At 49.8% G+C, this 17,868-nt stretch overlaps 1 protein-coding gene across 1 annotated transcript; it reads right to left on the reverse strand.

Moving 5' to 3' along the window:
- Nucleotides 1-11,840: 11,840 nt before the first annotated feature.
- Nucleotides 11,841-17,438, reverse strand: LOC141271561 (pancreatic lipase-related protein 2-like). The gene is made up of 12 exons (XM_073681611.1): nucleotides 17,390-17,438; nucleotides 16,656-16,810; nucleotides 15,992-16,117; nucleotides 15,782-15,916; nucleotides 15,265-15,373; nucleotides 15,058-15,177; nucleotides 14,747-14,872; nucleotides 14,556-14,674; nucleotides 13,078-13,201; nucleotides 12,853-12,964; nucleotides 12,612-12,779; nucleotides 11,841-11,913 (listed from the first exon to the last, which is right to left on the reverse strand). Exons 1-12 carry the CDS (start codon nucleotides 17,436-17,438, stop codon nucleotides 11,841-11,843), a joined length of 1,416 nt encoding a protein of 471 aa, XP_073537712.1.
- Nucleotides 17,439-17,868: the final 430 nt, after the last annotated feature.

Genomic DNA, 17,868 nt, shown 5'->3' on the forward strand with positions numbered 1-17,868 from the left:
GGAATGCAGGACAGGCGAGACCCAGCTGGGTCAGAGCAAGAACGGGAACGGACACGGTAGTCACTTCAGTACCTTTTACTGGTGGAAATTCAGGCACATCCCGGAGCACTGTAGGGTGAAGGGTGCATATCAGGATCCTCCCCAATGAGCGGGTGTAGGGCCTCCTGTTTCTTGCCTCTGCGTAGTAAGTTTCTGACCTGCCTGGAGCTAGGCCTAACTTTGTCTCTGTCCTGCGCTGGCTGACCTTGTGGTAGGGCCTTCTCTTGGAGTTCACGCTCCCAGTATGCGGGGCCTAAGCGTCTCCTGGCTCTGTTACATATCAGCACCTTAGCGATCCTGGGACTTGTAGTTCTCCAGGGATTCCGGTTATGCCTTACTGGGTCATAGAGATACCGGTAAGCTCGGATCCTGTGTCCGGTAAATGCTTCAGGGTGAGCTGGTTAAGCTCCTCTGCCCCTTATGTACTAACTCGCCACTCGCCTTCGGCCTACTCGGGCCCTCACTAGGCTATACACACTAACGGCAGCTTGCCGCGCTTCACTGATCTTACGGCACCGGCACACCTTAAGCTCTATCTGGGCTCCCTGAATCTAGCAAGCAGGAGCCTCGTGCTCCACTGCTGAACTATTAACTGCGTTCTCTAGACTAGACTGAGCTCCACTGCAGACTGACCTCTCTTAGGCTTCTCTACTGCAGGAACTCTTCAGAGGAACTGAACTGCCTAGCTCCACCTTCCCTATTTATATCCCTAACGGGCTCCCTCTGCTGGTCTGAGGTGGAAGGTGGAGATGTGTGAATGTTTATGGGGGCCTCTTGTGGAGGATTCCATCAATGCACTCTTGTAGGATCTGTGATACCAAGCGCAGCGGGGCATCACAGATGCTATTGACGACGAGGTTAGGTTGCGCCTTCCTGAACAGAGACGGAGTACTGGAAGCACGTCAACAACTGCATCCTCAACCACAACTCTGCCTCTGACCACAAGTCGTAGTGGCTCTTCAGGTCACATGGGCTCTAAGCCTTGCATAGCCTGGGCATTTATTCAGATCGATAAGGATGACCCAACTCGTGTTATCTGTAATATTTGTCAGCAAAAGCTAAGTAGAGGCCAAAAAATACATAGTTTGAGTACTTCATGCATGTACCGTCACATGGATATGAAGCATAAGTTGCAGTTGGAAGCTCACTGTGCTACAATGCGGCCTAGCCGGCTGGGCCAACCACCGTCTGCCCCATCTTGTGCATCCGCAGCCTCTTCATCCTCTGTGACTGGGGGGACAGCAGTCACACATGTTTTTGGACGCAGACCTGCCACCTCTTTATCCGCAACAGCCAGTATGATTGGCAGGTCGTCAGTTCATTGGGAAGTGGAAACACCTGCTAGTGTTGAGCGCTCTCCGACATCGAGAGCACCACCTTTGGATCAAGGCAACCTAACATGTCCGCCTGCATCTTCCTCACAGACCGGCAGTTGCCGGGGACACCCTACTCAACACCGTCTAAGCACAACAGCCAGCCCTCGGTCCCTCAGATGTGGAAAAGTAAAAGACCATTTCCTCCTAGCCATGAGAAAGCTAAGAGGTTGAATTTCACCATCTGCAAGCTGTTGGCTACAGAAATGCTGCCTTTCCACCTGGAGGACACAGAGGATTTTCAAGACCTTATGTCCGTCACAGTGCCCCAGTACCAGATGCCCAGTCGGCACTACTTCTCAAAGAAAGGTGTGCCTGCGCTCCACTAGCATGTCGCACACAACATCACCGCTTCTTTGAGAAACTCTGTGTGTGACAGGGTGCATTTCACCACAGACACTTGGACGAGAAGGCATGGACAGGGGCGTTACATGTCGCTGACTGGGCACTGGGTAACTATGGTGACAGCAGGACAAGGGGCTGCTGTCCAAGTCTTACCGTCCCCACGAGTTGTGTGTTAATCCTCTTTATCTTGAACTTCCTCCACTGCTTCTGCCTCCTCAACCTCCTCTCGGTCCTCCACCTGCACCCAAAGCCTGTCTGGTCATGCCACCTGCTTTCTAACTGCGCAGAAGGAATCCTGCACACCTCCTTACTATGCTGGCAGTAGGGCTCAACGCATCAGTGTTTACTTTGAAATGTCTGGGAAATGTGAGTCACACAGCTGAGGAGTTTTGGTCAGCTCTGGAGACCCAGTTTCATGAAAGGTTGTCTCCACTGGACCTGCAACCAGGGAAGGCCATGTGCGACAATGCTGCAAACCTGGGTGCGGCACTTCGCCGGGGCAATGTCACACACGTGCCTTGTATGGCTCACGTGTTGAACCTGGTTGTCCAGCAATTTTTAGCCCACTATCCCGGACTAGATGGCCTTCTGCAGAGGGCACGGTCGCTGTGTGCTCACTTCCGCCATTCGCATCCCGCAGTTCAACGACTTACATCTCTACAGAAGTCGTTGGGCCTGCCAGTTCACCGGCTGAAATGCGATGTGCCGACACGGTGGAATTCAACTCTGCACATGTTGCAGCGACTGTGGCAGCACCGACAAGCCCTGGTGCAATACGTTCTGACGTATAGCCTGGGCCAACGAGATCCAGAGGTGGGGCAAATCACGCTGGAGGAGTGGTCTCAGATCAGGGACCTATGCACCCTTCTGCACAGTCTTGAAATGGCGACGAAGATGTTTAGTGCTGACGATGCCATTATCAGCATGACTATTACGGTGATTTACATGCTGGAGCACATGTTAAACAGAATTCGGAGTCAGGTGGTGGGACAAGAGGAGGTGGAGGAAGTAGAGGAGGAGTCGTATGCGGAAGGGATAACATCTCCAAGGTCCAGACGGTTGGCAGCACCAAGGCGGCAGGCATGGGAGGGTGGGGGAGAGGAATTAACCAGGGCGCATGGTAGCAGCCAAACTGTTGAAGAAGGTGCAGGAGCCGAGGAAGAAGTGGAGGACGAACTGGCAATGGGCATGGAAGACTCATCAGATGAGGGAGACCTTGATCATATTTCTGTTGTGCGAGGTTGGAGGGAGAGGACAGAGGAAGGAAGCATGATTGTTACCTCGCCACCAACACAACAGGGACTTGGTCCTTCTGGATGCGCAAGACACATGAGTGCCTTCTTGCTGCACTACCTGCAACATGACCCCCGGATTGTCAGAATTCGAAGTAATCCCGACTACTGGGTTGCCACACTCTTAGATCCCCGGTACAAAAGTATATTTGCCGAAATAATTCCTGCCATAAAAAGGTATTGACGAATGCAGGAGTATCTGTTGCAGAATCTTACATGTGCTTTTCCACAAAACACCAGTGGTGCACGTAGTGAATCTCACAGTTCTAACTTGCCAACGGTGGGACTGTCGAGTCTTCATCACTCAAACAGTAACAGTAACACAGTATCTGCTGGTAACAGCAATTTTGTGGAATCGTTTCACCACTCTTTTAGACCATCCTTTGCAAGGCCACAGGAGACAAGAAGTCTGACACATAGTCAACGCCTAGAGACGATGGTACAGGAGTATCTCCAAGTAAACATTGAAGCCATGACTGTGTCACTGGACCCTTGCTCATTTTGGTATTCCAATCTGGATAAATGGCCGGAGCTAGCCACTCACGCCTTGGAGATCTTGTCATGCCCCGCAGCCAGCGTTCTGTCTGAACGTGTGTTCAGCGCTGCTGGTGGTGTGCTGACAGATAAGCGCACGCGGCAGTCGACTGAGAATGTAGACAGACTCACGTTCATAAAGATGAACAAATCATGGATTCGCAAGGACATTTCTACCCCTGTGTCATCCTTGGGAGACTAAAAGCTTGGGGATTTGGTAAAATCACCTCACCAACCGTTTTAAGCAACAGTGGGGCAATTGATGCCACTTAACCCTAGAACGCATGACCATAAAAATCTACACTTTCACATACCTGGGGCCCTTTAGGCCCGTGTGCAAATAACATGGAATAACTCAAACTCAAATGACAAACAACTATATACATGAAGAATACCTAGAGTTTCAAAATTCTAACTAAAGCAATCTTGCAGAAAATAGAAAACAATTAACTGGGCGGGCCTGCAAGGCCACAGGTATGCGTTCTAGGGTTAAGTGGTGTCTGTGCCACAATTTTGGGAGTCCCCTTGCTGTGTCTTACGTGACGTTGGCATCGTCAATTCCAGGTGGGTTGGGTCGCACCCCCCCCTTTTAACTGTAAGAAACTACATACACTATGGCTTGGGGTAACACAGATGGTTGAGTCTGAAGAGCTGTTTACTCAGAGGTCTGCTCCAAATCTTCAGTGTCTGCTAGTCAGCGTAGAATTTTTAACTGCATCTAGCCTAGGCAATACTTTGGGCGTAGTAGCCCAGCTGCGAAGCAAGCTGCACCGCCTGTGTATCTAATAAGAATTTTTAAATTAATCTAGCCTAGGCAGACTGTGGGGACCCCCAACCAAACCCAGATGCTCAGCCCCCCTACCGCCCCCCTTTCATGGACAACCCAATAATGTAACTCTTACAACTGGATGGGTGAGGATCGGTCACAGCTTTATTAACTCTTTATACTCATTCCATTAGAAAGGCATTTTATTTCTAAAATAATTCAGCTTGTTGCAGCATGCCCTGGGTCCCCACTCCGGCAAGTTGGCCAACAAGTGTAACTCTCCAACATGTCCTTTCTATTTCCAGGCCACGGAGGATCCAGCGTACTCGTATGCAAGACTCTGACCCCCACCCATCACTCTTAACGCTTGTTCCACTCCGTCCTGGAGTCCTGACAGGAATATGTCCAGTCCAATATCTATTAAGTGAACACCGTCGGGCCGTATGAGGCCTGCTTTATCTCCTTCCAGTTGTCAGTGTCGTATCACTACACCGCCTCTGTCTCTTCTAAATTTTGCCATCCAAATATTTATTACCCGCCTTGTCCATTCGATGGCCGTGATGTCTCGCGCACCTTGCCATACCGCTATCGGAACAATCTCTGACCATACTATAGCTAATTTTGTGAAAAATTCTCTGAAGCGCTCAGTGTCTAGTTTCATTATTGCCATTAGTTATGCGCTCTTGTGATGACCTACGTTGTTTCCCCCGGCCTGTATAACTAAGATGACCGGACCTCTTGCCTCTCTCCCTACCTTGATTACCTCCATTAGTACCTGTGGCCATAGCAGGCCTCTAATACCTCTCCAGTTGAAATATGTGTTATGAAACTCTAATTTCCTCCCGCCTGGGCGGACTTTCGCCCTTTTTTGTGCCCAATATATATACGAGTGGCCTATCACTCACACTGTTGGCTTAGCGTCACCTGTAAAAGAAACAAACCACGTTAGGATAACAAGTCCGGTCTTATGTATCTCGCCAAACACGTGGATCGCCATCTCCCTATCCTCTGAACTTCCGTTTCTGACAGTCCTGCTCTTGCTGCTTCCGTGGCCGCACCTATGCGGAATGAGTGTGTCCCGTAATCTTTGGTGTGGTTCCCTGCCGATGTTATGCATTTATTAAATATAGCTTGGAACAGGTATCTTGATAATGGCGTTCCATCAATGTGTGATAGGAAGAAATTACTTTGTGATCTGATGGTTAGATATGTTTTTACTATTATTACCCGACTCAGTGTACCGTTTGTGGGTTGTAGAAGTACCCAAGTACCCCTGCCCGCTGGAACCGTTTTCGATTGGTGTATGCGTACACGTATTGCATTATTGGCTATGACTACGTCCTGGTGTAATAAGCCTCCACTGGTGGTAATTTTGGATTGAGGGACTAATTCGCTTATGCATAGCGCCCCGAAGAAGGCGATCACAAATGCAGTAGACAGCAGTGTTGCTTCAAATTGTGAGTGTCATGTTAATGGTGTTAGGGATATGATGTGAGAAATCAGTTTTAGTGACACGGGACGGGACGTCTACATTCCTGACTTGGCTGACCCCTTTTCCACCCTTTTATGGATTGTCTGATGATGAATCTTTGTCACATCTCCCCAATTCAGTAGTTGGAAGTGAAATGCTACTCCGGTCAGACACCGCTGCGCTGACGCCCCTGATATGCCCCTCATCATTAGCTGGTGGAGAAATTCTATGGTGACTTGTGATCTGGCTTGTTCACATTGGTCAACCCGTCTGCCTGCTACTAGTCGTGTCCACTCTTCCCATGCCTTACCGTATGCTTGCCACGTTGACGGGGCAACTGACGCTCTGATTAATGGCATCAACTATTCGCCACTAGATCCCATAGGGAGGGTGGGCAACTGTTGCCCGATGGGTGGGCGTTGTGGAAGAGCTCTGTGAAAATCTGCCAATTGAATTGTTATAAAGCGTTAGCAGCAGCTTTATACCCCTCAGCATAGTGGCTAGCGCGGACCCATACATTGTGTTTTAGGCACAGGAATACTAGCCTGCGTAGTTGGCCTAGCACTGGGAGAGACGATGATGCCATCTTATTAATGCAGTGCGCTAGGCTGGTGTTTTGTGTTATGAAGCGTATATTTTTGTTAGCCAGGCGCGCGCCCCATATTTCTATTGCTACCACTATTGGGAAAAATTATTTTCAGGGCTAGATGCAGCTAAAAATTATTATTAATTTCAAAGCTGGTGGAGCTTGGTATAGATGGCCTAATACAATGAGACCCACACACTGCTAGAAGGCCAAATATTTTTTCAGAGCTAGATGCAGATAAAAATTATTTTTAATTTGCAACCTGATGGAGGTCAGTATAGATGGACTAATAGAACAAGTCCCACACACTGCTAGAAGCCCAAATATTTTTTCAGAGGTAGATGCAGAAAAAAATATATTCAGTTTGCAACCTGATGGAGGTCAGTATAGATGGATTAATAGAACAAGTCCCACACACAGCTAGAAGCCCAATATTTTTTCAGAGGTAGATGCAGAAAAAAATTATATTCAATTTGCAACCTGATGGAGGTCAGTATAGATGGACTAATAGAACAAGTCCCACACACAGCTAGAAGCCCAATATTTTTTCAGAGCTAGATGCAGAAAAAAATTATATTCAGTTTGCAACCTGATGGAGGTCAGTATAGATGGACTAATAGAATGATGCTATGCCCAAAAGATTTTACTTCACTAGGTGCAGTAAAAAAATTGGTATTCTATACACAGGTGGTATATCTTGCAACACAGATAGGCTACTCCACTGACTAACACACTCTGCAATAGGCCAAAAAGGATTAGCTTTGCTAGATTCAGCCAAATGCTGTGAAAAAAACTGGCACATCACTGGCACAGACCTGCCTGGCAAAAACTGATAGGAACTGATGTAACCTAGTCCTGAAAAGGACTGCAATTACAATTAGTCTTTACTCCCACAACCTATCCATTTAAGAGCACAGACCTGCCTGATAAAAGTCGTAGGAAATGCTGTAACCTAGTCCTTAAAAGGACTGCAATCACAACTATTCCCTACTCCCAAGCTATCTGTAGATTTGTGCGAAAATTGGCTTGAAATTAACAAGGTATAGCGCACACAGCAACAGCGGTGCCGTCTAACACGCAGCTGCAGCAGTGAGAAAATGGTGGCGACGGGGAAAATGGCTTGGTCTTATAGGGCAAGGACATGTGACATACACTGCCAATGACACATGCCCTTGCTTGTGTGAAAAAAAGCACTTCGCTCCGTGTGTGCGCTGCTGATAGGCTGACAGATTGCACCTCCCCACTGCAAATGCGGGAAAGAGAAAAAAAAAATGGAGATCTTCATTGTTCCTGCAGAGATCCATCCCCTGCCCCTCCCCCCGCCCCGCTGTACACTCAAACTGCGGATTAACATTAATTTTCATCATTACTGAGAAAAAATCCAGTTATGATTTTGGTGCACGAACAGTTATCGAACATAACCTCGAACAGCCGAATTTTTCTCAAATTGTTCGTGTTCGCCGACCGGCTCGAACACCGCCCAAAACAGCTCGAATTTGAGATTGGCGAACAGTTCGAGTAGAACAACGCTCATCTCTACTGAAGACAACGGAGGAAGAAGTACCTCCTATAGCACCGGAAGAACCCAAGGAAGAAGTGCTTCACACAGTTCTAGGAGATTTCCCTGCGGACTGGCCTCAACTTGATGGAGCAGTTATTATACCCGTAATACACTTCTATCAGCCACAAGAAGAACCTGTGAGCGCTCTGGAAGAACCTGCTCAGGAACAAGAAGAGTCCCCAGTCAGAGGAGGATCACCCGTTGAAGCGGAGCCTGAAGGCCCAGTGGACAGTGCACTTGCCAGTCCCATAGAGAGATTAAGGCAGTTTTAAAATCTACGAGCAGCTACACCTGCTAGATTAACAGAAAGGGTACGCACAGACACTAGTAACACCCCAGTGCTACGAAGGTCCACACGCAGCACACAAGGACAAATCCCTGCAAGGTTTAGGGCAGGGGGTCTCAAACACGCAGCCCCTCCGGCTGCTTCTTGCGGCCCACAGGCACAGACCCCGTAACTATCGCGGCTCTCTCCAGCCGCCGCCATCAGTGTTGTAATGCAGTGTATTGCCGCGCAGACACCGGCTCTCTGCACAGCAATACCAGTGCCAGCCACCAGCCTATCAGAGGCCAGCAGCTGACACCTGCGTCCCAGCGCAGCGGCGTATGACGTCACTGACATGCGCAGATGTCAGTTGCTGGCCTCTGATAGGCCGGCGGCTGGCACTGGTATTGCTGTGCAGAGAGCCAGTCTCTGCCCCGCAATACACTGCATTACAACGCTGATGGCGGCGGCAGCTGGAGACAGCCGCGATAGTTACGGGTCTATATGCCTGTGGGCCACAGGTGCAGAAAGGACGCCGAGGGAACGGAGGACAGGTGAGAATCTTTTTTTTTTTTTTTTTTTTTCCTGTCATGTGAAATACCGCACAGGCGGGCACTGTGCTCAGTATAGGGGGACGGGGACCCTGACCGCAGTATGAAGGGGGGGGGGGGGGGGGGGACATATCTGCAAGATAAGGACCAGGATGGGGGACCATGTTTGTAATATAGGGGACCATGTCTGCAAGATGAGGACCAGTTCAAAAGGTGTATAGAAAATAAAATGGTATCACTAAAAATGTCACTGTCATGCAAATAATGCAGCCCCCCAAATTAAATGTTTTTCCGTGTGCAGCCCATATGCCCAGCTGAGTTTGAGACCCCTAGTTTAGGGAATAAGCACTAGGAGTCCACATTATAAATAGTTACCCAGTTGGGTATTGCCTATTGTTTATTGTATGAACTGAAATAATATGTGCATTTAGTTACCCGTAAGGGTATAAAGACTTGTAGGCTGAGGACTGTGAGCAGCCAAAAACTGTCCTTGTAAATAGTTGCACTCATCAAAAGTGCCCCCTTATTTGACCACAGAACAAAAACCCATTTGGCGTGGCCAAAGACGTGGTCCAGCACCTGGATCACTTATGCCCTGTAGCCACGCCCAGGGCCTACGTTGAAGGTTTTCAGGCGGGTCTCTCATGTTTCTCCTGTTACACCTTTACCCGTGGAATGGACACCTGGTGACGGGACTTATTGTAACTATTATAAAATGCTTCGGTCCAGGAGTACTGAATTGTACTAGGGGGGAATGTGGCACCCTGCTGTTCACAGGTACCACAGGACCCAAAAGGGTGCATTGACAGACTTCTCCACAAGAGGCCCTCATTACATACAAACACCTCCACCCTTCCACCTCATACCACCAGAGGGAGCCTGTTATATCTATCTATCTATCTATCTATCTATCTATAGAGGGTGGAGCCAGGCAGTTCAGTCAGTCAGAAGTTCAGTTAGTCTGAGGAGAGCATGCTGACGCTGAGAGCAGCGAAGATGCAGCACGTCTGCTGCTGTATTGAGGGGCCCAAGTGTGGCTGAAGGAAAAGACGAGAGGAGTTGAGGGGGCAGAGGAGCTACAAGTCCCTGGCCGACCTGAAGCTAAACCCATTACAGGACCAGGAACCACGAAGGCCCCGGCGCACAGGGATAGTGGTTGCCAACGGAAGGTCCTACTACCAAGCGACAGGTGAAGAGAGCAACGACACAGAAGCTAGGCCCAGTTGCAGGCTAGCCAGGAGCTTAGAGAGAGGGAGACACATGTGGCACCCCTGAGGGTTAAGTCGCCACAGAGGTACTGCACCTCACCCAGAGGTGTGTTGTCTCCTTCTCTCAGGTAAGGAGGGAGTACTGCCCGGAACCCCAACACTACCCCAGGCCAGCAGGAGGGGCAAGATGCAATGTGTTTTCCTGCTGAGCCCTGTCCCTGGCTGGAGTGGGGGGAACCCAAAGGTAGGGGGAACCAGTAGTGGGTGTGGGAAGCAGTTTAGGGGAGCACTATAGAGTGAGATATATAAAGGGAAGCCATCTTAGGGTGGCAGTGCAGTAAGTGGGAGAAGTCAGTCAGGGAGCAGAGTCTCTTTAGGAGCTCTGCTCCGCAGGTAGGGCCCAGTCCTAGAGGCTCAGGAGGGGAGCAGAGGAGTAGGCTCCGTTCTGTTGAAGGGATCCCAGGGGGGTACAGCGAGTGCAGGACGGCACCCGTACACCCCGAATCTGCCGGAAGACAGAGGGATCGAAGGCCGCAAGAAGGGGGACCGGCCCCTGGGCCAGCCGTGTAACTCCAAGTCTCGGCTGGGAAAACTGGAGGCTTCTGGCTTATATAGTCAGTTGCCGAAGCCTCATTCTAATCTGAGGGTCAAGCAGGTCCGGGAACTCAGACGAGACAGGAGGGACTTCAGAGTACCTGAGCAGGATTGAGAGTGGGGAAGCGCAGGGCAGGTGGGAGAAAGACCCAGCGTGAAGACTGTCTGGAGAGGAACACAAGAAAGTGGGATTCTGTCAGGTGCTCCTAACCTACCCGAGGAAGAGCTGAACCCCTCTGCCTGGTGAACGCAGCGCGACGTGGGAGGCCGACAACTGTACAGTGCACCAGTGGAGCTGTCACAAGAACTGTGAGTAAAGACTCGGATGACTGCATTGCACTGCCTCCATCCATTCTTTCATCTGCGCCCTCCTGCCTCCCGGCACTACAACGCCCAGCGCAACTTACACTGCCCTGGAGCTAGCTCTTCCTGTGGAGAGTCACACCATCCCTGCTGCCGTAACACCAGCTCCAGAGGACTGCTCCGCAGCGGCGGCTCCCTTTAGCCGCAATCCACAGGTGGCGTCACGAACATTATCCCAAAAACCCCATATAAATAAAACACCTTTTTGTTGACCGCCCTGGGCCACAGACCGGACCAGCCACCGTGATATCCCCCATCGGCATCCAGAGACCCGGCTGCCAAGTACCCCACGGCCCAGGGGGCGCGTCACACAGACCAGGAGGCCCTATACCCCCTCACTGGGGAGAAGTCCTGAAGTGCACCCTTCCTACCGAGTACCCTGGACCGTACCTGACATCCGCACCAGTAAAGGTATTGAAGCAAATCCCCTGTCAGTTACTCCTGCTGCGCCATCCCGCCTGCACTACAAGCCCCAGCATCACCACCCACCGTCAAACTCTACCCTGCCCTGAGGACCGCTCCACCTGTGGGGAGCTGTTCCATCCCAGCTGTCTATCAACTGCCTCAGAGGTCTACAGCAGCGCTGCTACAAATTACCAGAAACCACCAGAAACCACAGGTGGCATCACGATCAAACTACAAATCCCTGGGCCACGGACCGAGCCAGCCACTGACATATTTCCCCCCCCAGAATCCATAGGCCCGGACACTGAGTACCCCAACAGCACTGACCCCACTCACGTCCAATGCAGAAGTAGCGCTGAAAGACCCCTTTAATGTCAGGACACCGAGTCCACATCCCACTACCCCCCCAAAATAAAAAAAAATAAATAAATAAAAAAAGTGAACCCTCAGACAGGATGAGTCGTATAATGCAGATTTTATTGTGTGCTCAGAAAATGGTACAAGGGTCGAGCTTTTGCTGGATTCCTTCTTTCGTCACCTCGTCGCCACAGAAAAGATATCTGGAAGGAAAGACATGAAAGTCATTGTCCTAGAAATATCCAGGATCCTGCTCATAAGGCTCCGCACCACCATGGGGATCAGAAGGAGCCTCCAGACTCCCAATCAGCACCTTCAGGTCCTAACATACTGCTCCAACTACCCCCCTAATGCCAAGGAGCCACACATTCAAGAGCCTCTGCCAGCACAGGATGACTGCTTGGCGCCTGTGCTTGGTGTGAACATTCATATACACCTTCCCACCTGCTCCTTTCCCCTCCATCTCCGCCAGAGCCGTGAAAAAGAGGAGGGCAGAGACCGATGGAAACCAAGCAGGTGGCAAGGTGTGTATAAGTGATTGGCCGCCATAAAGCACCGGAGACTTCATTTGAACAGTTTGGGCTGACAGCAGGCCCCCCCCCCCGATACCACATCCCCCCCCCCCCCCCAGTAGGAGACCCGTCTGGATGAAACTTACCTGCTCTGCACTGCAGAACATTCCATACCACAGGTGCCACCATGACAGAGCACTGGCCACCCATCCCATACACCCAGGCGGTAGACAAAGCCATATGCGGAGGACATCCACAATCTCACAAGAGGTTGACCTACACAACCAGATGACATGATGCATTTCCACAGTGAATTCCCCCCATGCTGACCTTGTGCAATACCAGAGGGTCAGAGCTGAGAAATTAGGCTGTAGCTGCCTTCTACTTACGTTGCTCTGCTGGGCCCATGTTCTACAGCTATGGTCGTGACCCCCAGGGTCGCTTGAATGACATAAATGGCATCCTTGTGCCAGATGAACTCCACTTGGATGACTGGGTGAATGTCCATGTCCACGTCAATAAGGGCAGAATAGGATTTCCCAGAGTGAATAAATCCACTAGAGACAGAAGCAGGGCATTACAACAATCCCCATGAGTCAGTGCCTAGTCAGGTGATGAGCAGTGACTTACCTGTGCACGATGTACTGAGGAGAACAACCAACCTTCCCACAAAGGGAGACACTGAACGAGCCCATGACGAACATGCTCCCGGTGATGTTGACCATCACCCGGTACCTCCAGCCTGGAAGACAGAAGAAGCATCAGATGTCACAAGTCCCCAGTGTATATGGTCAACCCCAAAAGTCAGGACAGGCTGGATCCTACAGCATTGACCGCCACGACCCCTCCACCTACATAGCAGGTTCTCCACATCACCGGTGTTCAGAAAGAAGACTTCATTGATGGGATTTTTGGTGTAAGAATCAGAGTAGTATCCCATCATGGCACAGCTTCCATTACAGCATGGGAATCCAGCACCCTGCAAGAGACAGTATTCTGAGATTTGCTCCTGAGTGTCAGATGTGACAGTTGATCTCCTCATTTGGCATTACAGACACCTTAGATCTGTGTCACTCTAAGACCCAGCTCCCTCCTGCTCTAATCAACACACTGGCCTGGGTGTTTAAATACTTTCAGTTTGCTATAGGGAGGCGCCGGTGATATTCACATGTTTCCCTGTGAAGGCTTGGAGCTATTGCAGTCCGCTTACTTCCTCACTTGCGCCTAGGAGGAATTTTGGTGTAATATCTGAAGTATGCTTGAGCCAAGTTGCCCCCCCCCCCACCCCTCCCCGAGTTTGCCTCCCCTCTTGTCTTTAGTTGTTAGTGGGGACTGACTAGTGCTGATACCCCTCCCCTTCTCTAGCCAGGGCCTTGCTCTAGGGAGATACAGGGTTTTAGGTTCCTTCTCGGCGATTGGTGAGCAACCAATATAGAAACATTAGGGGGAGGTGGGAAACCGTGATAACCGATCAGCCTAGGAGGTCTCCACCCCTTCTTTCCTTAGTGTCTGGGCTCCCTTCCCCCTCATCCCTTCGTGTTGCACTTTGTGTGACACTAAGGCTCCATCAGGGTCTGTAAAAGGTCAAGAAAATGGTGGATACAGATTAATACTAGTCCGGCAAGGAAGTTTAGCTGCACTTCAGCATCAGATAAAAGTTAGACAAGCGGTGCCGAATCTACAGTGAAAATGGATCAAAGGGCGAAATGTCCCATCTGATTATCATTAGCAGATCAGGACATTAGGCAGAGGCCACAGACTGAAGAATAACACGAGAGGAAGGCATCTGAAGCTTCACATCCTAGGCCGCCAGACCCTGCAACAAGGGAAGGTGCCAACCACTGTCATGGGAACCAGACGATATCCACCGGCCCAGGAGGAAGAAAAGTCCTCCAGGTCATCACGTCTGAGATCATCTGGAACATTCTCAAAGGCATCAGAACAGTCTCTGTATGACGTGATCTGTACATTTCCACTGGAGGATTACTAACGACACCTGGATGATTGATGACGAGCCAGAGTGATCAGTCAGATCTCTACAACGCACCCACTGACAATCTATCCTCTACACGGATCTTGTGTAGATTCTGGTTTATTCACCCCAAGTCTGTGTGACCTTAAAAGCAACCAGCATGTAAATGGATAGGAAATCTAATGAACCCTTAAAGGGAATCCATCAGTAGGATCAGCCCTCCCGAGCCATCTATATGGTCACCGAAAAGGTGAATAAATTGTAAGAAAAGACCAAAAAGTAGAGACTTTCCTATATCCCCAATAGATGGCCCTTGGGCAGGCGCCCGGAGAGGCAGAACAACCACCAAAGCACCACTGACCTCCTGGAAGTCTCTGTACGAGGGCCCTGGGTAACCCACAAACCCATTAGGAAAGAGGATACTTTGTGTGAATAATGCGACACTCCGCTGATGACTACACATCATCTGCTCTTCAATTCCTGAAATACAAGTCACAACCATTAGAAATCTTATCAGGTAAGAGCCGACACCTGGAAGAAAGTGCACGTTACCGTCTATCACATCGTCCAGGTCCCCAAGCCTCAGGTAAGACTTGGCACACCCCGGCTGTTCCTTCCCTCCATTGGCAAAAAAGTCAAGATGACCGACCAACTGACTCATCCCAAACCCACCAAGACCTAGAAGAAAGTGAGGCACATGATTAGAGAGACCCCATAATTATAGAACAAGCCCCCCCACTAGTGCTCAAGAACATTACAACTACAGCCAGCAGGGATAAAGGTAACCATCTGTCTGCTGTGACATATTTATGTCTCCTTCAAATGAAGGTCTGAGCTAAGGGCAGTGGCCCCAGAATACCCACCGAATTTGTCAATAGTGGGGGGTCCATCGGTATGAATTATGTCCACCAGCACTGCATCAGATGAGTCCAACCGCACCTCAGGTGGGGTGTGTGCAAAGTAGGGTCCTGCAGGGTCCAACCCTAAGAAAAAGAAAAATTAAAAAGTGTGAAAATCACTGTGAATATCACCCATCAGAATCTGAGCGCTCCTAGGCGTAGCCGCCCTACCTGATATCCGAGCGATTCCTGGACACCTCTTGCCAGCTTCTCCAGCAACATGTGCTCCCAAACTATGTCCGATCAGGTAGATGCTACTCAGCGGGTGACTGTAGTGGTCCTACAGAGATGCAGAAGAGTTAGAGGGCAAAAATATAAAAAGCTGGATACCTACATGACTGAAATGTAGAATTGGGGGTGGGGTGGGACCATGACAGGTTCCATATGTTTCCAAGCTTGATAAAACCCTTTGAGACGTCTTCAGCCTTCTTGTTAGAAGCTTTTACATGTGAGAAAGAAGCAGAAGTTGGGTCTAAAGCGTCGTAATCCAAGAACAAGGGACCTCCATATTCCAAGCTGCTCCCTCCCCCCTCTCCTAGCAGAAGTCGCAGCACAATGAAGCTCTATCATCACACCAGTCTGCTCATCCTCGCACCACAGGATACTGAGACGTTATAAGGAGAAATTTTATCCTTAATTCCATAGAGCTTTAGGATATCAAAATATTTCCACAAGTTTCAGAACCCACCCTTAGATAGTCTATAAAATACGCCACTTCTGCTCCCACGACGCGGACGTTGTTGGCGACTTGTGTGTACATGGCCATCGACCCTCCGCTCCAGTCCACGATGAAACAGTTCAGGTCTGACACCTGCAGCAGAGTCTGGAGCAGAGGACATCAGTGAGCATTATCGTAGCGACTCCAGTATACCGGCCGACCCTACGACACGGCACTCACCCGGCACATGTCCGGCAGCCAGGCCTTCTCTCCTGCCTCCAAGAATCCGTGGATAATGAAGTGGGATTTCCTGCTGGGATCAAACTTTGTTTCCGAGACCGAAGAGACATTAAGAGCACTGATCACCTAAAGAAAGAGGACAGGAGGTGTTTGGCCTCACACCATTGAGGTGCAGAGGTAGCAGACAGACCCAAAGGATATGACCCTGCCCCACATAGGAAGACACTGACAATAAGTGATAGGTGGGGCCCTAATATGGCTTTTCCATTGGGGCCCGAGAAGTCTGGAGTTTTACCTCCGATTAACATACAATACAGCACATAGGCCCCTATGGCACCGCACTACAGAGCTGTGGGCATTTCATGTGCCGCCATGTTGTGTCCTGTGTAGCACCAGAGGTCCTCAGTGCTCTGGCAAGGACTGTGAGCAAGACTCCTAGCAGCCCCCCAAAGACTCAAGACTTCTATTCAGTAACCCCTGGATGAGGGGCATAGAAACGAGCACCGCCGCCTCTATACACATGGGACCTCCGTATACAGTGACATTGTATTACTACAGCTTGAACTGAAGAGAATCCTGCAGGTTTGTCCCCTCTGACCAATGAGGACCCTCATCATCCCCCCATCAGGAGCCTCATCATTGCCACCAACAAACATGCACTTACTTGGAAGTGTTTGGGGGTTTCTCTAGTGAACAGAAGGAAGCGAGTGTTGATCACTTCTGGCGGCCATGGATGTCTGCTGATGGGCCTCTCCAGGGTGAAGGAGTACGGAGGGGAGTCCGAGAAACATCCCAACCGGTCATAGCAGACCTCTCCAGCTGAAGGAACGGAAGGAACCAACAGGAGATCACCACCATTTACTGATGTCATATAGGAACAAAGCTGGAGACAGCCTGGCACCAAACCACAGGCACCACCGGACCTACTCCAGTCACAATCAAAGCTGCAGCCACAAAACGGCTCCCTAGGGGCTTCTAGGATGTAAAACGCCAAATCCTCTACAAAACAAACTGCACCGCCCACGAGAAGACATTCCTGACCGGTCCAGTGCTAAACCATTTCATATTTACTCTAAAGAGAAAACCATACAGCAATATATGTGCATACGCAGAGAGTGCAGCTCTGGAGTATAATACAGGTTGTAACTCAGGATCAGTAATGTAAGTACACAGAGACTGCAGCTCTGATGGATAATACAGGATAAGTGTTGTACATATACAGTGAAGCTTTATGGGATCAGTAGTGTCAGCACTATTATCATACAAACATCTGGGTTCGCACCTTTGTGCTGTGGGATTTCCTAGCATTCAGGCTTCTGCTCTGTAATGTATATCCTACAGAGAAGCCTCTGCAATGTGATGGACATGATACTTAACCGCCTGTATTCAGACACTCACCCCTCACAGCCAACACAATGATGATCACTAAGAGCCACTGCAACCCCATCACCAACACCACCACAGAGCCTTTGCTCCTCTCACCCAGGTCCTGAGTGTAAGTGCTTGCTCTGCAGGTGGAGCAGATTCCCTTCACCTGCTCTGACCACTCATCATATTAACCATTTATGGTGCATTCAGATGTTACACTTGAGGCCAGTTGACGCTACTGACCACTGTGGAGGACTGAGGCCATGTTTCAGTGAGCAAAAATGCTAAGTCCATGTTCACACATTCAGCATTTGTGCATTTTTTGACATCAGTATTTCTAAACCAAAACCAGGAGTGGGCGAAAAATGCAGAAGTTATGACATGTTTCTATTATACTTTTGCTCCGATTGCTCCACTCCTGGTTATGGTTTACAAATACTGAGGTAAAGAAACTCCCGAAATACTCACAGTGTGCACGTGGCCTATCATTTTTGCTGGGTTTTTTATTG

The sequence above is a fragment of the Phyllobates terribilis genome, unplaced genomic scaffold (assembly GCF_046119375.1).
Source record: "Phyllobates terribilis strain yellow unplaced genomic scaffold, ASM4611937v1 Scaffold_5__5_contigs__length_657084704, whole genome shotgun sequence".
NCBI classification, from domain to species: Eukaryota; Metazoa; Chordata; class Amphibia; order Anura; family Dendrobatidae; genus Phyllobates; species Phyllobates terribilis.

Coding starts and splice junctions, on each gene's coding strand:
- LOC141271561 (XM_073681611.1), bottom strand. CDS start 17,438: ATGGGGTTGCAGTGGCTCTTAGTGATCATCATTGTGTTGGCTGTGAGG. Junction 14,873..15,057: donor CCCCACTATTGACAAATTCG/GTGGGTATTCTG, acceptor ACTTTCTTCTAG/GTCTTGGTGGGTTTGGGATG. Junction 13,202..14,555: donor CGTACAGAGACTTCCAGGAG/GTCAGTGGTGCT, acceptor TGTCTCTTGCAG/GGTGCTGGATTCCCATGCTG.